The 26,114-nt window shown below is 45.7% G+C and overlaps 2 protein-coding genes across 7 annotated transcripts; one reads left to right on the top strand and one right to left on the bottom strand.

The window, feature by feature from the left end:
- Positions 1-3,460: 3,460 nt before the first annotated feature.
- SLC25A25 (solute carrier family 25 member 25) lies at positions 3,461-22,499 on the bottom strand. 6 transcript variants are annotated; one of them, XM_083158978.1, is made up of 11 exons: positions 22,096-22,499; positions 9,735-9,861; positions 9,385-9,472; positions 9,037-9,072; positions 8,803-8,914; positions 8,299-8,457; positions 7,087-7,239; positions 6,848-6,955; positions 6,600-6,767; positions 6,307-6,457; positions 3,461-5,894 (listed from the first exon to the last, which is right to left on the bottom strand). In XM_083158978.1, the coding sequence occupies exons 1-11, from the start codon at positions 22,384-22,386 to the stop codon at positions 5,710-5,712; spliced, it is 1,578 nt and encodes a 525-aa protein (XP_083015104.1). In that variant the 5' UTR covers positions 22,387-22,499; the 3' UTR covers positions 3,461-5,709. The 6 variants fall into 6 exon arrangements, with proteins under 6 accessions (XP_083015104.1, XP_083015102.1, XP_083015106.1 ...); XM_083158976.1 differs by lacking the exon at positions 22,096-22,499 and adding an exon at positions 15,248-15,670; XM_083158980.1 differs by lacking the exon at positions 22,096-22,499 and adding an exon at positions 10,711-10,956.
- A 5-nt stretch (positions 22,500-22,504) lies between these two features.
- NAIF1 (nuclear apoptosis inducing factor 1) lies at positions 22,505-25,135 on the top strand. The gene is made up of 2 exons (XM_083158982.1): positions 22,505-23,397; positions 24,282-25,135. The coding sequence occupies exons 1-2, from the start codon at positions 22,956-22,958 to the stop codon at positions 24,752-24,754; spliced, it is 915 nt and encodes a 304-aa protein (XP_083015108.1). The 5' UTR covers positions 22,505-22,955; the 3' UTR covers positions 24,755-25,135.
- The last annotated feature ends 979 nt before the right edge of the window (positions 25,136-26,114 follow it).

Genomic DNA, 26,114 nt, shown 5'->3' with positions numbered 1-26,114 from the left:
GTAGTGTATAGGGGGCTTTAGGGCTCTGTGGTGTATTGCACATCATGCAGCCAATCTACATAATGATGGGTTTACTGTGTATTGTTAAAAAACAAGGCTTATGCAAATATTAATGTCTTACATTAACAGCATATTGCTAGTAATTGGTATTCAAAATGCAGCCATCCAGCTGCTGTGGAACTACACATCCCAGCAAGTCTCTGCAACAGTTTTAGCATGCCTTGCTAGCAAAACTGTGGCAGAACGTCCTGGGATGTGTAGTACCAAAGCAGCTGTGGGGCTATAGAGATGGTTTTAGGGCAAACTGACAAAATGGAGACGTGGAAAAGGAAGAGCTATAATTATCATCTATATATAGGTCTAGTGTCTGAAAGTCTCTCTGAAACACTGCTATCTGCTGGCAGATAGTGAAACTACATCTCTTTCTCACACATGCACAAACACAGAAGGTAGCAAACTAGCTTTCAAAGCTTTTGCTTGGAGCGGGCTTACTAGGCAATAATAAATGATTCTGGGGTGGTGTGAAGTGGGACAGCACCCAACTCAGCAGCACTTTATGTGGATTGTTAGCAGAGAGGCGCGGTGCTGGCAGGGAAACCTGTTCTGCCTGAGGCAGGGTGACACACTGACATCAGGATTATTCTGGTCACCAGCTTGCAGCTCCGGTGACGTCAGTAAAGGCCCCCATACACTAGGGCGACTTGTCCTTAGGACAAGTCGCCCCCGACTTCCCCCTGAGCTTCCCCGGCTGCTCCCCGGGGGAGCTTGATTAGATTGGCACTTGATGTGCCATTTTTTACATGTGATAAATCGTCTCGATTTATCACATGTAAAAAACCCGGGGAGCAGGGGGGGTGGGGGGGTGGGGCTAAGAGGTGGGAGCAGGGGGGCTGGGGACGCTGCGGGGGACACATCTGTGTCCCCCGCTGCTGGGGACAGCGTCTGTGCGGCGATAAGGTAGAGGGAGCAGGGGGGGCTGGAGACGCTGCGGGGGACACGTCTGTGTCCCCCGCTGCTGGGGACAGCGTCTGTGCGGCGATAAGGTAGAGGGAGCAGGGGGGGCTGGAGACGCTGCGGGGGACACAGGCTGCATAGAGCCGGGCAGGGGGAGCCGGCCGGGAGCTGTCAGTAATGAATAAAAAAAAAAGCCCATACAATGAATGGGCAGCCTGTGATTGGCTGCTGAGCGCTCTCTCAGCCAATTGCTGACTGGCTGAGAGAGCGCTCAGCCAATCACAGGCCGCCCATTCATTGTATGGGCTTTTTTTTTATTCATTACTGACAGCTCCCGGCCGGCTCCCCCTGCCCGGCTCTATGCAGCCTGTGTCCCCCGCCCGCAGCGTCTCCAGCCCCCCCTGCTCCCTCTACCTTATCGCCGCACAGACGCTGTCCCCAGCAGCGGGGGACACAGACGTGTCCCCCGCAGCGTCCCCAGCCCCCCCTGCTCCCTCCACCGCCCCACTAGGTCCCAAGTCGGGTGGTCGGACGTGCAGCAGGTCCGACCACCCGACGCAGATCCGATGCGCACGGGACCGCGCATCGGATCTGAGGGAACATCAAAACTAGACGATTTTGGTCCGATTTCGGCCAGATCCGACTGATCTGGCTGAAATCTGACCAAAATCGGCTAGTGTATGGGGGCCTTAAGAGGGAACTGACACCAGATACATGCCTGAGATAGCAGGAAAGCCGCTTCTGACTTCATTACCCTCCTCCCAGCACCCGGGTGCTCTGTAGCAGTGAAAGCATTTGGAGGCCGGATAGCACAGGGTGGCTGTAATTTGTGTCTGAAAACTTTTTTTTTTTTTTGATCCATGAGGTAAAGTGGATTTCAAATATTTAACATAATTACCCATTCAACTATATCTGCCAATCCACACGCAGTGTAATTCTCAATTCTAGTCCAGCAGCAGGATTAGTATGGTTTATAAAAGGTCAGTCACTCTACTGGAAGAACTGTAACCTGGACACTAGCAATTTCCACATGCAGTATATAGGTAATTCCTGAAGAGTAAAATTTAATATTGAGATATTTGTTTGCAGTGAATAATTACAACTATTTGCAGGGACATTCAAGTGCGATATATGTGAAAAAGGGAATGTTACCCTGGGCAATTGCAGTCTTATCTGCTCACATATGCCCAGGATGGATATTGGTGAAACGTACCATGAATGCGCAGTATACGTGAATATGGCGGCTGCCACAGGGCATCTACCATAATGTTGTGTTTGGTGCATTACAACAGGTCAATAAATTGCATCGGTAACTGCCTTAGTGGCAGAACATTATGCTGCCTGTTCAGCAACCTACCCACATGGGCACCTGATCCTGCCTGTGCTATGCCCCAGGGCATCAAATTTCTCATGGCTGGCCTTATGACAACTCACCGCTATTAGATTAGGTCTAACAGTATACACTTGACACATTGCTGAATGCTGCAGTGAACCTAGTTATCTGTATAGTCTTACAATGTGCAGTATGCATCTGGACGTTTGCCTAGTAGAAAGCAGCACAGTCATGTCAGCAAGTCCTACACAGTCATTCACTCTGTGACCTTTGAATACAGTGAGCACATTTCTGCTTTATACGAATTTCCCAATAGCAAAGTGGGCTGTGAATCAAAAAGAGAATATAGCTGAAAAAAGGAAGAAACCAGCAGGAACATATGCTGTAGGTACAAACTGTAGAGCCCCAGAACCTGATCAGGGGGTCTTAATAGTCAGCTTTGGAATACATTTGAAGTGGGTCACCGCAACCATACCATACGAGTCTTAGAATAATGGGAATTAAATTCAGCATTACGGACGAGATGTGCAGAAGGAAGACATTAAGCCCGCCAGCAGCACAAATATTCGCCATGTTGACCCTACAGTACATTCTGAAGAGGGAGGCGACTTACATTGCAAATGTTGTGTTGTCTTTGATCAAAGAGCCATGCAGGGATGTGATACACTAATTGGGTTTCCATGCGTCAGGTGACACCAGAGGTAAAAAAAATAAGAGTGAAAAAAACTATTTTCCAGTGTCAACCTGCTATACCACACCAACTGGAATCTGTGTAACGCAGATGCAGTATTGTCCAATGGCAATGTTCTGGATAAGTGCAGACCACAGGCGTATACATACACATTGTGTGTAACATAACTTCTTTAACATTGTTCTAATAATCAAGTTGTCACATAACTTTGAATGGTTGCAGATATTACCAGCCATTAACATTAGTCATGTTGTCAAAAAAATAAAAAGAATAAATCCTGCTCCATGCTGGTTACAGATTAACAGGCTGCTCCTTCCAGCTACATCGGAGACGTCTAGGTCTTAGTAGTGTTTCAGGTTTGTAATATCCAGTTTTGTGCAGGATTGACTGGTCAGAGAATGACTTGGGGCATGTTCCCTGCTTGACGCTTAGAATTTAGGCTGCTGGGTAATACATATTACAAGAAAAAACAAACAATAACATTTATCACAATATAAAGAACTTTATTTAACGGATTCTAGAACAAGCACTCTTGGCAGGTTCAGCATTCAGTTTACAACAGGCAGGTTTAACAGTTTATTCTTGGTTCAAATTTTGTGGACTCAATCCATTTCAGGGCGTGGAGGGCAGGCGATCCTAAATAGAGGCTTTAATACATATTACTTTTGAACCTTACACATCACCTGTGCTGGAGCAACTACCAACCCCGGAATGACATGATGGAAATAGGTAGCTCTATTGCCTGTGCTCTACAACTCCGGATTCCCTTCTAATGAGTAGACAGAACACAGCAGACGTTTAAGATCCCGGGGTAAATGATATTCCAAAAAAAGATGCAAGAGAATGTGGAGCCGCTTTCTGTATAAACCAGCCTGACAGACCATATTGCCTATAACAATGTTGTCAGAGCCACAGAGAACCAGTGTGAAGGGTGATCGGCGTATAACCCAACCCCCAGCTTTACTCAAACACAGGGAATCTCCCCTAATTCTTGCAGTCTCTTTAGAAATCTTTACCCCATCTCATGTTCCACAAACGCAGCTTGCGTACTTTATACACATACTGGCATTTAGAAGCCACAGCACGCTTCCTAGTACGTAAAAAAGGTGTTAAAAAAAAACAAAACAAAAGGGACAAACAGTACTGCAAAATAAATAAACACTATAATGCAAAAGGAACCAGTATAACAATAGAAACTATACTGTAAGGCATTCTTATGTATGCATCAATGCAGGAAATTGCATTTTAAAGAAACTAGTAGTTCTATAACAAACAGCCTCAGCTACATCTCCCAAAGCTGTAAGTTATTTATTGAAATTGAGGGGGTGCTCTATTAAGTTAGAAGGGGAATACACGAAAAAGGTAGAAAGTTGCAACCAAGAGAAATGTGCAACGTACCAAACCATTCACTCTAAACTCTCAAAACATCCTTCTATGTAAAGTGCAAAAAGTTTCTTATGAGGTCTGAACATACAATTCCATTTATGAATCCTAGAAAACTTCCTTGTCCCAAACTACCTCAGGGTTCACCAACAATAACCACTGATCCCAGCAGAACCCACCCACTTAGTACAGACCACTGGTCCTTGGTGCCTCATTTCAGCAAGAACATCGCTCGAGAGCAGGTTACCACATATATGACCAAAGTAACTACTGCCTACGATCTGGCCTGATGCTTGTATACTAGGCAAAGATAAACGTAAGTTAGTGAAATTAAAGGCCAAAAAAAAAAAACAAAGTTATAAAACACTACAGTTATTAACATTTGTAAAAAATAGCTCAACACTAATTTGTTTTAAAATAAATATAGAATAAATATACAAGCTCGGCAGTCAAAAACATGACGAAGTAAAGCGGAATGTGCAACACGCAGTCCTGGATGGACACAGGTAATGATCCCATGTAAGGATAACAGTAACTTGGGGGGGGGATATAAGACACTGTCGTTGCTAGGTAACCAGGCAATAGTAATTTACATACAGATCGTAAAAGCTAGGAGACTGCAAGGGTGGATTGACTTCACCCTTTGTAAAGCCCCTTACTTCCCCTTTGCTTAGGTGACCATTTTTACTCAGCCTATATAACCGACTGCTAGGAAATTGTCACAAAAACGAGGCATAAGGTACAAAGTGCTTCATGTCTGAGGACGCTAGATCCCATTGCATTGATAGTCTTGCTAATTGGGTGTACAGGCCAGTAAAAATGGCTTCATTGTATATGTAATTGATGTGGGCATATAACTCAAGAACACATACTTCTGAGCTTCAGGAACCAGAGTCCCATATTAAGGGTGTCTAATTGCATGGGCCAAGACACCACAGCTCTCTAGCTCAGCAATTGCACTTTGTTGATATGCATGCCGCATGTCAGGATTTCAGTATATTACATACATTCAGAAGAGACATGCTACATTTTATGAAGCTTCATACATATTAAAATAAAACCCACATGAAGAAACCAAAATAAAATATCAATAAATAAGAAATGTAAACAGGGCCAGCTTGGAAGATGCTTCGGATCCCCAAACAGGGGACGGAATGAGATCAAGTGTTGACATCGGGTCAAGCGTTCCTGGCATGTTGAGGCGGAAGTCTCACACCCTTTTGTTTGTGGGCTTCTCACAACTTTACTCCATTGCTTTTAGTGTTAAACACATTCACAGAATGAAGACAGGGCCAGTCACATCCAGGGAGTAAGACCCCAAGACTGCAGTCCAGCACAACGTAGCACCTCACCGAGAAGTCACTCCCAGTGTGAGCTTTAGGTTCTCATACACCACATAACTGATGCTGACTGCAGGGATCACCTTCATGAAATTGGGGGCTAGGCCCCTGTACAGTCCAAATGCTCCCTCTGTCTTTATGATATGTTTGAAGAGGTTACTCATTGTCGTCTGCGGGGCACCCTCAATAGAAGCTGGAAAGGAACCAAAAAAAGAATGTCAAATACAATCATTGAGTCTAAAAGCCCCCCTATAGACTACAGTGATTTGGTTTGAATTCACCCATTCCTAACTGATCGGGCCAAGAAATTGGCCCAAATCGGAGGTCATACATGCATCCAGATACGAACTCCAACTAACCCCCCCACAAGCGGCAGGGAGGAGGGGTCGCATGTGATACATCCCATGGGAAAGTATCGCATGCAATCCTTTCGCCTTGGCGGCTCGCGGGGGATCAAATGGCCATACACTGCTGCAATACATCGCAGTAGTGTACGGTCACCTTAAGAATATAGTTGTAAGTAACTAAAGATCTGGAGTGCACAGACAGACTGCGCTAGGACCACACCAACACCCAACAGTTAGAATAAAGCATTAGGAACCTACCCTGTCCTTGCATGCGTGTCCTAACTAAAGCCAGGGGATAGCTGGCAAGCTGCCCACATGTACTGGACATGGTTCCACATGCGAGTAACACAAAGACTCCGGGGTCAGCACTGCTTGTGGCATATCTACTCAGCCAGGCATTTTTCAGCGTCTAGAAGAGAGAAAAAGGAGGACCATTAAACGTAAAAATTACCAGCTACATTAAGGTTGGACAGAATGATTAAATGAATGGATCTTCAGCGGATAGTAAGGCTTGCAGTACTAAAATTCATGTGTTTAACATGGAACCTCACCTCATACACCGCAAGGTCGATGCCAGCATATGGGATGATCCCTAGCATATTGGGGACATATCCTTTGTAGAAAGCAGACATGCCTTCCTTCAGCAAGATCTTTTTTCCACAGTCCAACATGCCTTGGTATTGGCCAGTCTTGCGCAGAGCCATCCGTGTCTTCAGCACCTACAACCATTATAAAAAGTTTAGTCTCATGCTAGAACACTGGAAACGGCCTGAAAAGAGCATGAGGACATAGGACTGACCTCCATAGGGTAAATGCTGCTCTGAGCAATGACACCAGCTAGAGATCCCGCCACCAGTCTCTCGCGTATTCCCAAAGTCTCCTGATCGCTACCCATCAGCCGTTTAATCTGCAGAACAAAGACAGTTGGGGCGATTCAGATATACGAACAATGCACTCCATACATAATGCCACAATTACTGAAAACATTGAGGAATTACATTACAAACAATTTGTGGAATAGTTCGAACTGTATCTCACCTGTTCATAAGCCATAAACTTTATTGCAGACTCAGGGGCAATTTTGATGACATTGATGCCATTCCCCCGCCAGAGGGAGCGGAAACCTCCTTCCCGGATCATGTGCGTGAAGCCACCCACTATAGACATATTATTGCTGCGAGAAGCATGGACCTAGAAGAGTGAACATGAAACACGTGGTCAGGAACAACAGCTCTGGCTTGTTTGTTGCAAGACATGTAATCCCAACAAGAATGTTCAAATACAGGCTTTAGGTGGCTGTGCAGCCTACTTTGGCTAAAGACAGACGTCACTCAGCAGCCAAAGCGTCACTGATCTAATACTTGCCCCAAACACAGGGTCACCAGAGATTGCAACACATGGACTTGGAGCAACTATGAACAGCGCTTGATGATTACATGTTCAAGCACTCATACAGAGAGGAGATCATGAATGCAAGAGAAAAAAAAAAAAAACACCACCAGCTCAAGATGCATTTCCATATGTAGTGGGGTCACTTCACAAAGTCAGGCCACACAGTGTTGACTTGTGTCGACAATACTGCACATTTCTCCAAGACAAGATTGCCCATTTAGAGGGGTTCTGCACTAATTCCTGTTAAAGCACAGATCAGATCCTACCATTTACATGGAGAACAGTTAGATATGGCACATATGTACTGGTTAATAACTCTCAACCAATAATATGCCTCTCTAACGCAGTACACCCCCAATTCAATACTATGCCACAAGTCACTGATAACACCAGGAATCAGAAGTTACAGAATAAAAAAGGAGAACGATAACTGCTGCACAGGTATTTTGTGCAATTCTAAGGGACATCACTCCTGTATAAAAGATGAGCTGATTACTGACATTTCCAGAGAAGTTACAGAGAAAAGGTTGTCAAAAAAGAGATTGATATTGGCATCTGATGTCCAGCCGCCCACCCACCCATATGGCTTTGTTGTACAGTGTTCAGCGATATTATGGCCACATGCCAGCAGTAAAATAATTCTGTGCTCTAGGATACATATTGTAAGGGCTGGTTGAAAGGGTTCAGAGCAAAGTCCAACATGCCTCCTGCTGGCTTCTGTAATAAAGATTACACAATGCTCCCTGCCCTAGGGCACGCACTGCAATGAAAGCGGTGACAGACTTTGCACTTTTATCTGCTGCTTCACCTATGTTACTCATGGTCAAACAGTTACTGCACCTGTAATATCATACACACCTGCATGAGAACCTTCAGCCGATCCAGGGGGGCTGTACATGTCCGAGACACTGCGCCAGCTCCCCCGCCAGCAACTAGATGTCTCCACCACATGCCGGTCTGCTTCTCTTCAACTGTAAACTCATCTGGGACAATCAAGTTCTCTCCCACATCGAAGATCTGCAGAGGGAGAAGGGAAATCGAGTCAGTGTTGGCAGATTCTAGCCAATAGGTATAAGCCATTCTCTACACAAGGCGGTTGTAACAGAGCTGCTGACTAGCCAGCTCCTGCAAGTACTGGATCCAAGAGTGTGAATGCAAATTTCTGCAAACACATGTGAGGCAAGAGCTTTGGGCTCTAAAATTTAAAACCCTAATAGATGCATGGGTGGGATAAACCAGCACAGGCTGACTGTAACCAGTTTGGTGCTAGAGCTTCAAGATTTGCAATCACTTCTTATTAACTCAGGATAGTCCGCCTACTTTACAGAAAATCCCAGGCTATAGAGATAAAGGCTAACCTACCGTAGAATGCTTCCAGTACAGGATGATTTCAGGAATGTTCTCTGCAGGATGTAAGAGATGATAATCTCTCCACTCATTCCAGTCTATTGTCATGGTGCCATTTTTATCCATGCTGAAAAGAAAAGAGCATAGAGTCAGGGAAAAGAACAGGAGACTAGCACCAGGCGACATGCACAATACACAGCAAGACAAGCCACAAGACACTGCTGGAGGGAGACAGAAGGGCATACTTACTGGGTAACCGGACCCCAGCGGTGGCCCTTCCTAATTCTGACAGGCACATAGACAGGAGCAGAGGGGAGAAACAGCACAATAAGAACGTTACTCCCTGCCAGAATTATAGCCGTTTTCCAAACCCAATCAGAGCATGGGAAAGGAACGGATAAGCAAATGTACACCCAAAGAGAAGGTGTAATCAATTTATGTATGTTAATAAAGACTAAAGCCCAGACGTTATGTAGTGTCAATGGCAGATTCCTCTAATGCACTAGAGCAGGATATGAGCCAGGAGAGAAAGACGAGACAGAAGACAGCACACTACTGGACACAGACACAGATATATCCGACAGCTCCAATCCTTACCTCTTCAGGATCTTCATAGCCTGCTGCTCGGAGATATTCACCCCAAGGTCCCGAAGAGACTGCATTATCTCCTGGGCATCAATCCGTCCTAGAGATAGACAAACATGCCTTGTAAATAAAAACCTATACTGCAGCAGGACACTGTACATAAAGTCTATATCCTGCCATAACATCCTATTATAGATAGGTGAAGACACTGTGCAAGCTTTATATTGGGTCAATTAAATATATACATACGTAAAAATAAAACAATCAGTTATAGGTAACAAGCTGGCTCTGCCACATACATCACAGCCAGCTGTCCAATATACCCAGACTCCCCGATGCACTCCTGCACAACAGACACTAACCATCATTCTTCTTGTCCAGGCTACGGAAGACTAATCTCAGTTTTTTCTCATGATCACGGAGGTAATGCACAAACTCTTCAAAATCCAGCTGCCCATCCTGATCTTTATCTCCAGCTTTCACGATTTTCTGTTAGTGGAACAAACAAAAAATAATAATCAAACACTATAAAAAACAAGATTACAGATATAGTACAACAGTAATTAATATTGTAAAATATAATGGCAGGCCGCCCTGGAACCAATGTGACTAATATCAGGCTGTATCTGCCGTGTGTGGGACAAATCTGGATACAGGAAACAATCAAAAACCCCACAGACTGACGTGCACCTGACAATAAGGAACAGCACACACATAAAATCACTGACCATTACTGAGTCACCTCTATACTTTAACCACATCACAAGTCTTTAGTCAATTGATTAAATGCAATTGAGCTTGATAGAATACATTCTACCTGGTGGCAGATTCCTGTAGCCACAAAGGTCACATCTGCAAACTGTGTTACAATAAGGACTGACAAAGCACAAGGTATGTGCACACAGCAGCAATCAACAGGTTAACAGGGACCCCCATGGCTGAGCAAAATAAAGGATGACCAAAATCAGCAGGGAGATTGCGGTGACCTTTGTAAACTGTCTGAGAGCTGCAGTCACACAAATCCCCCAGGGCACACGAAGTGCCGAAATCTAAAGATAGTTGGGTGTGTGACATTAGGTCAGGAGAGCATGCCAACAGCCCTCTGGCCAGAGAGCAGAACCATTAACTACACAAGCCTGACTCTAAAGTCTGATGATACAATACTATTGGAGACATTTTCTTATATACATATACCCATATATACACATACACCAACAATTAAGCACTACCTTTAATGCATCCCTCTCCCGCTACATTAAATGTCCCCTCACAAAGTAGCGAGACAATGATCACCTATAACCAGTATGTTAAAAAGGAAGCAGATATACAGTAACTCACTTGTCTCCACTGCCGATATGTAGAGACCTCTTGTGATGGAATAAAAAGGCTCAGGCTAAAGATGGACTTCAGCTCTGATGGAAGGCCATCAGATTCAAAGTACTGAAACTCTGCAGGAGAGTGATCAAGCAACGGCACGTACAGGCTCAGACACAGCATTGCACAGGTGCTGCTTACACCCACACCAGTTGCAGACTTGTCCTCCCTCTGCAGCACCAGCTTCCACTACAGTAAGTGCAGAGACCGGCTACCGGTCACAAGCCTTAGGTGTCTGCTCAGTTGCTATTGGCCGACTCAGACCTGCCCCTTTCCATTAAAGTCCATCCAGCCTTCTGCAGCAGCCAATCACAGTGAAGGCTACGCAGAGAATGTAACAAGGAACTGTCCGACCAGGTCATTGATGTGCAGTTACAGTAAGCTGAAGGCTCAATGAATGGGGTCAGGAGAAACCCTGTTGCCATTAAGTGCACATGACATGTGAAATCATTATAGGACTGAACACTACTTCATAAACATTGTGCAAGACTTGCATGCAGAAACTACACAACACCCAGTGTGGGGATTCAATGCTATGGGATGGACGAGATGCGCCAGTCGAGAACGGCATATTGCGCTGTCCAGGATTGCAAGCTTTCCAAAACACCCCAATGAAACTTGCCATGGCAGCAATACCCTAAATAAATATGCACTCAGGTGGGCATCGCCACATCACTTTAAATACAATGAATAAGGTTACGATCAAATATATACCACACACACTCTGCAGAGCTTTAAAGACAACTCTGTTCCTGCACCAGAGGAGCTTACAATCTACAGGTGTCCTCATACATCTAGCCTCAATACAGTATGCAAAGCGAGTTGCCTAGCTCGAGAGAACCGGCAGTGCCTGGGCAGCTCAGCTGACATACGTTGCCTTTTTTTACAGAAGGTGTGTTATCCCCATCACTACGTGTAGAAGACACACACAAAGCAACCTGCTTATTCCTTAATTAAAATGATATGCAACATGCTAATATTCTGTGCGTGGTTGTATCTGTTTTAACGGACAATGCGGTCATTAACATGCGAGGCATTAACCCATTCACACCAGAAATGCAGGGACAAACCCGGGAATTCAGTTCCCGGGACAAGCAGGGACATTCCCGGGTTTGGACCCATTCACACCAGAAATGTCCCTGCATTTTCTGGTGTGAGAAGGGGGGCGGGAAGGAGGCCGGCAGGAGGCGTAGGTGTGGAGAATACTCACCCCGGTTGCTGGTCCTCCGTGCAGGCCAGGGATCCACATAGGCGGCGGCGCAAATGACGGGACAGGCTGCGGATGAAGATGACGCAGCTCTCCAGCGTCCTCACTGCCGCTGGAGAGCTGCGTCATCATTATCCACCAGCTGTCCTGTCATTTGTGCCGCCGCCTATGTGGATCCCTGGCCTGCACGGAGGACTCCCGTCCAGACAGCACACCGAGGACACGGCAACCCGGGTAAGTATACCCTGTACCTTTCACACCAGCCAGGTCCCCGGGTTGAACAGGGGAACAACCCTGGTACCTAGCCAGGTTGAAATTTGCCCAGGATTTTGTCCCGGGAACCTTTCACACCAGCGCTAGTACCAGGTTGTTCCCGGACTCAACCCGGGAATTTAGGCTGGTGTGAATGGGGTATAACTTTCACATGACTGCAGCAACAGTGTAGGATGACACATCTGTATATTCCCTACTACACACAAATGTAGTGGGAAATCCACCCAACATGGGGAGAATGAACAAACAAACGACATTATCAAACCCAAGACCTCACCAATCGCACACTGTACTATTATACCCCTTTTACACCAAAAACCCTGGTCGGACCCTGGTCTTTGAACACTGGAGTTTCCAGGAGCTGACCCTGCTTTATACCCCATTTACACAGCACTTCGACCAGGGTCGGACCTGGGTCTGCATCATTTACACTGGACCTGGGTCAGCCCTGCTTTTTCTTGTGGATGTCATAAAAAATGCTTGCTTCATTGACCCTGTCAGCTGGTGCCTGCGGCGGGGTCAGCGGTGACTGACAGACGCACCGGAGTTGCCGTCATGTAAGGTGACGTCAGCGGGGGTATCCCCTGTAACCCTTGCCACTTTGTATCTGAGTTTCAATATTGATAGCAACGTTACATTTACTCCCTTCATTAACAAAATATCCAGCTCATCCAGACCAATTTATGTCTATATGTTACATTATCAGCAACAAGTGTCTCTGCTTATTGGACATACAGCTTCGCTTTAACATCAGCAGACACTGGTATTCTCATTTTCTCCAAGTCCCGATAGTCGCACAGTGCATACAAACCACTTGCATACACAGCACCTGCCCGTACTGCACAGACCGGAGCTTCTACTCCGTTCACTTAACATTATTTAGATAGCCGCTCACATACATAGAGTTACAGGGGATACCCCCGCTGACGTCACCTTACATGACGGCAACCCTGCACGGCGCAGCTGTCAGACACCGCTGACCCCGCCATAGGCACCAGCTGACAGGGTCAATGAAGGAGGAACTGGCGCCCTTTCTTAAGGTATTTATATGGAGGGGATGCTGGCTGCGGCTGCTGCTGTAACTCCCCGCTACAGCCGCGGGTCCCTGAGTCGAATGGGATGTCACTGGCAGAGTCCCTCCGGCGGATGGAAACTACTAGTTTCCATCCGCCTTAGGGACCCCCGCAACTGACATCCCATTCGCCGCAGGGACCTTGTGGCTGCAGGGGGGAGTTAAGCGTTACAGCAGCTGCCGCCAGCACCCCCTCCGTCTCCCCCCTCAGCAGCCTGACAGCTTCTCCCCCCCTCAACAGCAGTAGACACCCCCCTCCTCCTGCAGCAGAGGGGACAGCGCTGCACGCCGTGGAAGTACCCGCTGCGGGTGCTTCAACCCGCAGCGACCATTTACACCGGTCTCTACACGGGTCCTGACCATGTTCTACCCAGGTCAGGACCTGGGTAGAGGACCCGTGTAAATGGACACGGCTTCACCCCATTTACACCGCCGCAGATCCGGGTCTGACCCGCTGCTGACCCGGATTTTTCGGCGGTGTAAAAGGGGTATTACAGAGTGTGGAGGATTACCCAAGACCCAGCTTGTTTATTACATTAATGATTAAAACAGATTAACAAAAGTATAAACAATCCACTTAAAGCAGTTAGACACCTTTACATATAAAGGCCGTGCATTACTCAGCTGGATATACATGACAAATTGCAAGAGTAACTAGAACATTCATTGGACCAGCACTAACTGCTCTGCAACAATCCACCATGTTGGGAGGGAGGGGGTAATTATATCTGTGGAAAGCAACTTCTATCTGGGCAGACTTCAATGATTCATCAGAATGAGCAGCAGGGACAGGGAATGCAGCAATTCCAATACCCCCAAAGTCAGCTTTGAAACTTGCAACAGAAACTAAATACAAAAGGACATTTGCTGAATAGTGTAACAGGCTGTGAGACGCGCGATACAGGGACAGGTAATTAGATGGGCTCTCAGATTTATGCTTAATCAAGATTAGGCAGGTGACACAGGAACAGATCTACAAGTTCTGAACACATGTCCGACCTTATCCTCAGCAGGTCCCAGCAATGCAGCCACTTGGAATTTTCCAGTGCTGAAGCAACTACTAAAGGGACCAAACCGTGACGTTTTATGGGAGATGTATAGTTCTACAAGAATACAAAATAATGCAAAACTATTCTATGAACATTACGAGTAAACTGCACACAAACTGTATTGGCTCCTTATTTATTTATTAACAGTTTCATATTCTGCAGCGCTTTACAAAGAATATTTGAAAACTCACATCAGTCCCTGCCCCAATGTAGCTTACAATCTATATTCTGAAATGGTAGAAGAAGCAGAATGCAAAAAAAGTGCAAAAATGAGTAACACTCACTGTCCAATAAAATAAGTTCATCAGGACACAATTAGCTATTGCGAACTGCAGCACAGCTGGTGCAAACAGGGCTAAGGTCATGGGTTTGATTCCCATCATGGCCTTAACTGTGCTAAGTTTGTATATTCTCCTCATGCTTGCGTGGGTTTCCTCCGGGTACTGTGGTTTCTCTCCCACAATCAAAAAATATACTGGTAGGTTATTTGGCTCCCAACAAAATTAACCCTAGAATGAATGTGTCTGCTTGTACATGTGGTAGGGAATATAGATTGTAAGCTCTAGGGCAGGAACTGATGTGAATGCTCAAATACTCTCTGTAAAGCGCTGCAGAATATGTGTACACTACATAAAGAACTTTATAAATATTGCAGCAAGTCATCAGTTGTCCAGGACAGTAATTTGTGATGTTATTTGTGACAAAACCAGATCTTACCAGCCCCAGACCCCCCCAGGACATTAGGTACACAAACTTTCAACTCCAACACAAAGGGAATCCAGTAAGTGTATTTCCCAAACACAGTATTGAGCACACACACAAATGTGGGCCTAATTAGCATCTCAATGCCTGTGAAGTCTATACAATCCCTTGTATGCTAGTGACGCATGGAAACATTACCTGTTGCAGCTGCTTCCTAGGAGCCACCACCATAAAAATGATCTTGTCGTCATCAACATCATCATCTTCCTGTAGGTCTGACCCTTCTGTACTGGAAGAACTGGTTTTCTCCTCAATATCAGAGCCTTTGCAGGCTGCCCAGGGAACGTACATGGCTAGGAACTCCCTGACAGACTGCAGCATCCTTCCCTGCATATCTAGCAGTAACACTGATGCAGTGTCACCTGAAACACACTCTATACTCCTTAAGTCTCTGCAATTGCAGCTAGGGATGAAAATCCTCTGTATAGAAGTGACAGACACTTGACATAAGAGTAGGGTGCTGTACTGCAACTGGCATCTCATACCAACACCTTGAGCTTCCGCTTTGCCCTTACTCTGCAAATGCCGGCTGCCCTGACTCTGCATTCACACTGCAGCAGGGTCTAGCCAATCACAGCTATGGACATTAACATGTTCCCTGATCAAACCAGTAAGCATCAAGCAATTCAGGGAAAAAAAGGAAATTCCTTCTACCCTCATGGTCCATCACCAGAATGACAGAGTCAGTGCAATCTGTAACAACTTCTCCTAGGGAAAGAGGACAGATCACGCAGGTGTATACCCATCAATCCTTTCCATCATTCCCAGCATAACAATAGTAGAGTGAACTGTATACATGGTCAGGATAATAACCTGGCAACACTGTAGGCTTCCCTGAAACCGCAGGAATTTCTTTCAATACCCTCCCCCCTCACTACATTATTCATCTCATCATCCTGGCAGAGGAACACAAGCCTGAGACAGTGTGGCATTCTTATACTGATAGCATCACAAAGTTTCCCACTTAGCTCATAATTACAGTTACCATAACAATTGTTCAGCAAAATCCCACCCATATATGTGTGTGTTGTCAGTATTGTTTCAGGGTTCTCATGGCAACCCTTTTGCACTGCAAAGAAATACACTTTTATGGTCAATGAATACACACACACACACACACTACAATAAAAAAAAAAAATGTGTGAATATATATATATTCTATTTAAACACTGTCTTTATCATAACACTTTATCCTGATGATGGGGAAGCTGTCCCCGAAACGTAGATGTGATAGATACCCACCATGGCCCTAACAGTGAGCGGAGTTTGTATATTCTCCCCGTACTTGCGTGGGTTTCCTCCCACAATCCAAAAATATACTGGCAGGTTAATTGGCTCCCAACAAAATTAACCCTATAATATCTGTGTGTGCATGTACACGTGGTAGGGAATATACAGTAGATTGTAAGCTCCACTGGGGCAGGGACTGATGTGAACATTCAACTATACTCTGTAAAGCGCTGCGGAATATGTATGCGCTATGTAAGAAACTGTTAATAAATAAGTGTTCAATACACGCATAAGATTTTGCACAAGACGATAGAGATGATAGAACGCCATGGCACTCCAGACTCAGGTAAGTGCCGTGGCGTTCTTTCGTCTATATTTATCCCTGCAGAAGGTACCCAGCAAAGAAACCTTGTCGATATATATATCCCACAAAACATGGCGGTATGCCATACTAACTCAGGGGTTCACAATCTTTTTTTGAATCACGGCACAATGGAGTATAAGTATTTTTTTACGGCACCCCTAGGCCATTTTTTTTTAAATTACATTGGGTTTATGCGAATATTAGGGTCAGTTATGCGGTAAATGGCAGGATTTGCTTTTGTTTGTACACATTTTATGATTGGCAGCCACCAGCACTGGTTTTGCTTATAAATAAGGTACTCTTTACCTAGAACGGCGCCCGTCGCGGGCATCGCGGGTACATTTATGGCTACCCGCGACGCGACCGACGCGATGCCCGCGATTTTCCCATTGAAAACCATGTTAAAACTGAAAAATCGCGTCGGTCGCGTCGCGGGTAGCCATAAATGTACCCGCGATGCCCGCGACGCGATGCCCGCGATTTCCCATAGGGAACAATGTTAAAAGGCAGATTGACCGCGATTTTACCGTTAAATGCCTCAATGCCCGCGATTTTGACATAGGAAACAATGTTAAATGGGCCACAGAGCCCAAATAGTCCCCCTGAATTCTTAAATGGCCCCCAAAATTTTTAACGCCACCCCACGATCAACGTGAACCCGAAGCGTGGCGAGCGCAGCGAGCCCGCGAGGGGCGGCGGTACGCGTCCTACGACCTTTTCATGCCCTACTATCCACGTCGGCGTGGAGTTGAGAATAGAATAGTGTGGCGAGCGTAGCGAGCCACCGAGCCCGAAGCGTGGCGAGCGCAGCGAGCCCCGCGAGGGGACGCGGATACCTTCACAGGTAAACGCGTCCCCTCGCGGGCTTCACAGGTGTACGTGGCCACGTGGACACCTGTGAAGCCCGCGAGGGGACGCGTATAACTGTGAAGGTATCCGCGTCCCCTCGCGGGGCTCGCTGCGCTCGCCACGCTTCGGGCTCGGTGGCTCGCTGCGCTCGCCACACTATTCTATTCTCAACTCCACGCCGACGTGGATAGTAGGGCATGAAAAGGTCGTAGGACGCGTACCGCCGCCCCTCGCGGGCTCGCTGCGCTCGCCACGCTTCGGGTTCACGTTGATCGTGGGGTGGCGTTAAAATTTTTGGGGGCCATTTAATAATTCAGGGGGACTATTAGGGCTCTGTGGCCCATTTAACATTGTTTCCTATGTAAAAATCGCGGGCATTGAGGCATTTAACGCTAAAATCGCGGTCAATCTGCCTTTTTAACATTGTTCCCTATGGGAAAATCGCGGTAATCGCGGGTACCCGATTTTGATGTACCCGCGATTTACCCGCGATTACCGCGATTGCCGCGATTTTACCCGCGATCCCGCGATTTCAATCGTGGGCGCCGTTCTAGGTAAAGAGTACCATAAATAATTAACCATCAATAATATGAGTTGGTCCTGGACCACCAACACAGGGCACCCCTGCATGTGTCCCGACGCACCCAAGGGAACCACTGTACCTATATCAGAATATTAAAGCATATAAATAAATATATAAAATATTGCACCCGATCTACCATCTATAGTGACAGGAGATTTCACTGGCGTTGTACAAATGAATTTTTTTTCTGCACTGACCACACTCATAATGATTGGGTTTAGCCATGCATAGTGGCAAAACCCGACCAAACTAATGGACACGCCGCAAAAAGTCCTATTTCAGTACTCAAACAGGTCGATCCTCACGGATTTTGCTCATTAACAGGAGAGCAACGGGCACAGCAAGTTGTTGGCACTGCGCAATTTCCTGCATGTGGAAATGGCTAAATGATTGAATCACACTTGGCATTAAAAATGAGCTTGATCTGAAACCATAGGGGCAAATTTAATTTGGTGTTAGGTATCCATTGTGGGGAAAGCTCCAGGTTTAACACCCAAAGCTATTCAATTATCTAGCCATTTGCCCACACAGTAAAACCTCTGATAATGGGCAGAAACTAATGAGTTTCCACATGTGCTAAATGCAGAGGGTATATTTTAACACACCCTCTGCATTTAGCACATGGGGATTAGTGCACAGGGTTCCGTTGGGGCGATTTAATTAGATGTCGGGAAGGTTTCTAGAGCTATTCAATTAATTTCCAGCTGTAATGGGTGTGTACACACTTGTACAATGTGCATGAGATTTTGACTATATAGTCAAAATCTCATCTGGATCTCATGCAGATCGCACAGGTTTTAACTCTTGCGATCCCGATGCGCGCTCCCGTATCGCAGCCAGAAAGTCTTGGCTGCATTGACTTTATATAGTGCAGATCTGCACTATATAATCTAAATTGTACAAGTGTGTACACAACATTAGGCCGAGTCTCCCATGTTTAGCTAACCCCCCCAAAAAAACAAACAAACAGCAACCCTGGTGCTTAAGGAAAGGCATGGTAAAGTCCTAGCATTTTCAATGCATGCTAATGAATAGTCATTCCTCAGGCATTTCAAGCATGTAAGGAATGGGAGCTGCCTTCTCTCCATCTACTAGAATAGTATTGATATTATGTGTGCTGTTAGCTGGGCTACCACAATTAAGTATCCATAGGGACTGGTGCTACTCTACACTACCAAGCCTATGATCAAAGCCGCCTGAGTGGGCAAATCACCTGACCACATCAAGTTGTACCCCAAGAAGAGGGCGACACTAATGTTCACTCTAGGATTCTAGAGACACACTTGTGTTCCCTCGGGAGGTAACATTGCACGCTGCACTAGGATAACGCCCAATAAACATGTCATACTCTGCTATGCCCATTACATATTCTGCCATAATGACAATTACACATTATGGCACACACTGTAATGTCTCTTACACATTATACCACACACCATAATGCCCATTACACATGATGGCACACACCAAGAGTTCTCAGCAGCATGTCAGCGCGGTGTGGGGCAGCGTAAGTGCACACATACATATACGAGAAGTTGATTTTTGCACATTCTGGGGGTTATTCTAGTCCATTCTTTCTGACAAAATCCTTCTTAGATGGACAAAACCATGTGCACTGCGGGTGGGGCAGATGTAACTTGTGCAGAGAGAATTAGATTTGGGTGGGGTTTTTCTTCAAAGAGAGATCTATATTGAAGTGTAAAATAAAGCAGTCAGTATTTTCCCTGCACAGAAACAAAATAACTCACCCAAATCTAATTCTCTCTGCACATGTTACATCTGCCCCCCTGCAGTGCACATGGTTTTGTCCATCTAAGAAGGATTTTGTCAGAAAGAATGAACTAGAATAAACCCCTCTATGTAATGACGTACAAGCTTTGATGTCTGTACTACTGCAATTGGAAGATAAGCACACAGCTGGGCATTGTACGGATGCTGGTTGGTACATTGTACCTAATGTCATGCACACACAACATAATGTGGCTTCCAACCACCAGGACGACCAATGTAATGACACACCAGCTGTCCCAAATACAGTGCACAGTATGAGAATAGGTGATAAGCGACTGTGTACACACTAGATGATTTGCCATTCTGATTCAGCTCAAAATGACAAATAGTCCAAACTGGGTTTACCCAGCTTAAAACAAATAAAAGCTGCACAGATGGTGTAATGGTTAGCATTACTGCCTCACAGCAGTGAAGTCATGCGTTTCATTACCACCATGGCCCTAACTGTGTGAAGTTTGTATATTCTCCCCATCGCTGAGTGTGTTTCCTCTGGGTGCTTCAATTTCCTCCCACAATCCAAAAATATACTGGTAGGTCAAATGTTTTGCAAAAAATTAACCCTAGAATAAATGTGTAAACATGTGGTAGGGAATATAGATTGTAAGCTCTACTTACATATGTATGTTCAAATATTCTCTTTAAGGTTCTGCAGAATATGTGTGATCTATATAAATAACTGGTAATAATAAGCACGGAGTACAACAAAATAAAACTTACTTATACGAGAGCGCTTATAATTCTTGATTAAATATATTTGAAGACACCAGTTTTGGAACAATTGTGCCTATGTTCTGCTCAATAACAAAGGAAAGACACTAAAAGTCTTAACATAACACATCAGGCATTTGCACAAAGATGCGAAACGGCTGTCGTTGTCCTAGGAAACATCCCAGAGATCCTTCATACTACAAATGCCGGGGTCGCACCTGGGATTAGGACACGGTCCATTCCAGGAGAGACCCGGCTTTCGCGGTCTTAAAGCTCGGACGCTGAACCAGTGCGTTGCCAAGGGGCAGGGGAGGAGAAAGCAGCTGTAGCTGACAGCACTGCCTCCTCCATACTTTGAACAGGACCTGGGTCGTTCGTTCACACCACACCGGCCAGTACCCAGGGACCCTTTCACACCAGCACTACACCCGGGTTGTTGCTGGGGCCCAAACCAGGAAAAAAGGCTGGTGTGAATGGGGTATCAGATGCAGAAGTGTAACAATGTGGCTCAGAACAAACAAAAACAGACATTTAAAATCAGGTTTATCAAACCTCCCAAAGACAAGTAGGGGTGTTTCCCATAGCAACCAGACTATACCAACAGTTTGTGTAACGTTCTAGCTAAATGACAACTAGAATCCAGTTAGTTTATAGGTAACACTCTTACGAAGGTTTATTAATAAGTGACCCATAATACTTAAGGACAAATATCATATACATACAGAGATATAGAACCCCCCCCCCATCCTGTACCAGACATGAGACAAGGGATAACACTGCAACAATGTATGATAAAGATGCTGCCTGTTAGGCGTATATACAGCTACATTAGTCACATAACTATCCACAGTGCAATTAGCATGAGGCTAAAAAATGTCTTCCTGATGCGGGGTTTGGGGGGGGGGGTTTACACTTAAAACAAGTGTGGCTATCCCGAACTGGGCACCCACATCCCTTAACAGTGCAGGCTCCAAGGATAGCCATGCTTAAGCATAGATGGTTAAAGCAAATTGACTGATGGCATTACGTCATCTGCGCTCAAGCACGGATATCCTGCTTCCTGACTGTCAGGCAGCTTTGAAGACCGGGTTTGGTCAGACACAGGCTGAGAAGCTAAAAGTGTACGTGTGGCATACTTGCCTACCTGACCCTCTCCATGCGGGAGAAAATACTCTGTTCCTGTCCTTCTCTGGTAATGTATGATTGCCATCACCTGTGGGGAGCTAGGTAAAGGTGTTTCACCACAGGTGATGGCAATCATACATTACCAGGGAAACACAGGAACAGAGCATTTTCTCCTGCATGGAGAGGGTCAGGTAGGCAAGTATGAACTGTGGTAAGACTACAACAACCAACATGCCTGGTACACATATGCCAGAAGGAGGCTCCAGCACATGTTTGCCGCCAGACTTGGCACTGGGGCCTCATGTTCCCGTTCCGACCTCCCCCCGGCTCTCTTACCCGAAGCTCCAGCTCCGTCCGGTGCACCCCGAGTCGCTGGAGGCCCACAGCCAGGTCATTGATACAGATGGCCCCGTCCTTGTTTACATCCAGCACCTGGAAGAGGATCTGCAGCCGGCGCTCATGCTCGGGTCCGCCGCATAGGACTCCGCCGCACGGGTCAGCGGCTAAGGCGGCCGCCAAGGAGGCAGGGGTCGGGTGATCGTGGTTGTGGGGGGAGCCGGACAACGTGTCACACTGACAGAAGACGCCGCTAAGGAGCGGCGACACCAGCGTGCGAGGACGGGCCATAGACGGAAGACGGAGGCGGCAGCTGATAGTCAGGCACAGAGCTCGTCGCCGGTATATGGCGACAGGAAACACATCGCCTCACACCTCCCGACGTAGCACATACGCAATCGTGGGGCCAGTAGCCAATCGGAAGCGCCCACTTAGTCACGAAGAGACAGAATCGTGACTCATTGGCTGTAAGGATATTATAGGCAGGTAATACAACCAATAGCAGTGCGGCTATTAGGAGGGAATTTTGAACAGACATAGTAAAATAATGAGTAATCATTTTGACCAATGGAAACACAGATTTAGTGATAGACGTAAACTATATCCTATCGTTAACAGCCAGCGGCGGTATAGCCAGTCAACTCCTAGAAAGAAAGAGGCGTTGCTGTGACTGACAGCGGCATTCACCAGTGATCGGTTAGATCCTCTGAATGGGCAAGACCTTCCCTCTCCGCAAAAGTGCTTACGTACAGACGCGATAAAGAGGCAGATTCTGGAAGCCGTTACGCTGCGTAGGTTTCTTGCCGCCCCACTTACGCAATTTACGTATTGCGGCCTATTCCACATCGTCGGTGGGGCTAATGGCTACGCCAGCCAAGAAGAGGAAGACCAATTTCTCAGAGCAGGAGGTGGAGATCATCATGGACGAGATGGAGAAGCAGAAGCACATCTTAATTAACCACTACAATGCTGGGGTGCCACTGCTGATCAAAAGCAATGCCTGGTATGACATCCTGAAGCGTGTAAATGCCATTAGCACGTGCCACCGTGAGCTGGCAGAGGTGAAGAAAAAGTGGTCTGACCTAAAGACCGAGGTGCGCAGGAAGATGTCACAGGCACGCGCTACAGTCGAAGGCGAGGGCGATTTGGGCACATCACCCATCATGCTCACACCGCTACAACAGCGCATTTGCAATTTATTGGGCGAAAGTGCAATCCTCAGCCTGCCTGTCCAAGAATGCCCAGCGGAGATACCCACCCAAGTGTCCATCGGTTCCCCTGACACTGTGATGCTGTCACAAAGTGAGTGGGCCTAGTCCGTTAACATGCCAAGCTTGAGCGCCAACGGCTTTTAAATGCAATGAACAAATGCAACTGAATAATAATACATTCAAAATTTATATTAATAAATGAAGGACTGAAAAATAACAAATAATAAAGCCAAATAAGAATAGTTTTACCATTTCGAGATGGCAGAATAAAGTATTTTAGGGCAGATTCAAATGTTTAGCCGTTTAGTTTAAAATAGCGTAAGTACATTTTACACTGAATTTCTAGTAACAATATAGTGCATGAGTTTCACTTCTGGCCCTCGGCCCATCAGTCTGTGTGTGATCAAGAAACCGGCCACAGTCACCCAAACATCATTCCAAATTGTCAAATGTTTATTAATGGCAAATTAATTCCAGAACAAGAGCTTTATTTCTTTATGCAACTTTTATATATGCAAACCATGCATCTAAAACATTTTAGTCTCCACAGTGAAAATATAGTTTGGCCGGTGAACCCCATTTGACAAAGTTATAGGCAGAAAAGTTTCACAATAGTCTACCTTTCTATTTTCCTTTAAAATTAACTTGAATGGCTCTGTCTGATGGAAACCTTGTTCAAATGCTTAGAATATAAATTGCACAATTATTAATAAGGTTATACTTCAGGGTATCTTTCTTAGGGGGGAATTAAACCCGGGATTCCGACTGTTGGAACGTCCAGACAGTCGAAATCCGGGCCATTTTCCTTTGATCCGACTGTAAGTCGACCGTCGGAAATCAATGTTCCGGCTGTCAAGTGAAGGACTGCTAAGGAAGATACAAGCATACGGGACTGGAATGTATTTTTCTACATCCCATCTGTTCACACTGAAGATGAGATGTCAATTTATAAGCTAACTTTTTTCTTTCTTTCAGTCCCTGCAGAAACAACCTATCACGCCTTGGATGAAAACGTAGTGGAGTATTGCACAACCGAGGCTCCCACGATTGTAAAGTCTGAGGCCTCCGTCGAAATGAACTCTCCTGCTGAAGTCACAGGGAAACCTCAGGAACTGAAGAACCGAATTGCTCTAAACTCCGCTCGACTCCTGCAGGAACAGAAAGTGACTAACCTGCATGTAAAGGAGATTGCTCAGCACCTTGAGCAGCAGAATGACATCTTGCAGATGATCTGCCGGTCACAGGAGCTCCAGGCCAGCGCTCAGGAGCGTCAGGCACAAGCCATGGAGGGCACTCAGGCAGCACTGAGTGCCCTTATTCAGGTACTGCGGCCCATGATCAAAGATGTTCGCAAATTCCTACAAAACCAGATCGTTGACTCGACAGTGGCCAATGAGGCTGGTGACCCAGGAAGTCAGAATGGACAATCAAACAGTATCAACCAGTGATTGGAAATGACAATCAAATACCAAGTAGATTTATATCACAATAATGTGATCCAGGAATGGAACACCCTTTTTATAGAAATGATGATGAACGTAAGTTATCTAGCAACTGCTGAAGATAAATCTGGAAGTTTTTGTGTTTTTAAGGTTTTTGGAAAACAGGACTAAATGCATGTCAAACATGCCATTATTGGTCCACCGCTTGTTTCTTTATCATGTAAGGATTGAAGTATTGGTTTGTTGGTTGAACTGAGATACTTGTAGGGACTTGTAATAGGCAGATCTGGGACTCAATAACCAGAAGATGCGCACATTTCAAGTTTGTACATGGAGCGGAAAACATTAATTAGTTCTTGAACTTTATTCCTTAGATCTCACCACCACCCCCCCCCCCCCCCCCTCCTGTAAACCCAGCTTTGTGAAAGTGCTATTCATCAGTGGTTTAACACTGTGCTGTTTTTTATAATAAAATAATTCAGCTATTTTTTGTAGTACGTCTTTTTATTTATTAATGTTAATCCATGCCAATAGGCCTATGGGACCGATTCAGACTTGCCCCGAGTAAAAGTCTATAAGTTTTATGTTCCATCAGGTCCGATGAGCGGTACCGTGTGCATCGGACCTGCTGGCCATCCGACCACCTGACCTGAGACCTCCTGGTGGTGGGCCTGGCGGTGAGCAGGGTTGCATGCAATCCATCAAAACAAATGGTGATGGATCGAATGCGTCCCTTTGGCTCACGGGGTATCTGCTGGCCATACACTGCAGCAGTGTATGGCCACCTTTACTTGCTGCCGAATTGGGGGTGGACACTGACACCATGTGATGTCATCGGATCGCATCTTATGGTGCCCATGTGCTTTTTTCCCAGCACCCGATGGGCTGGCGTGCGGAGGTAGTCACCGGCGGGTGGCAGAATTTGATAAAATATTTCAAAACACTGAGGGGCTGAGTGAATTCTCTTTCAGACCATTAGAGGGCCGCCCAGTCTTTTGAATTTTTTTTCTTTTTTTAAATTATGCCACCCCAGCTGACTAGTGCCGCAGATCAGCATACTCCCCATAGAATCCTTTATGTCCATCCATTTTATCGCTCTCAAAGGCCTACAAAATAGTACACAAAATAAATGTTAATGTTTCATGGTTTTTACTAAAAAAAAATGTATAGCTGCCCGGTTACAATCAGGTATGTTTTTTTCCTCTGACCTCCAAATGACGTGTCAAGAGCTATACTCCAGAGATCCAATAATTTCACAATTTCGACAGTTGAAATACTGATAATCAGAGAAAGGACACTGGCCAAAAAATCACTGGATCTGGAAAACCATTAATTGTGATTGCTGATGTATGGGGCCCATTACTCT

This window comes from Crinia signifera, chromosome 9 (assembly GCF_055691185.1).
Source record: "Crinia signifera chromosome 9, ASM5569118v1, whole genome shotgun sequence".
Lineage (NCBI taxonomy): Eukaryota > Metazoa > Chordata > Amphibia > Anura > Myobatrachidae > Crinia > Crinia signifera.
Note: the sequence above shows the minus strand (reverse complement) of the source record. Positions and strands in the feature narration are given on the sequence as shown.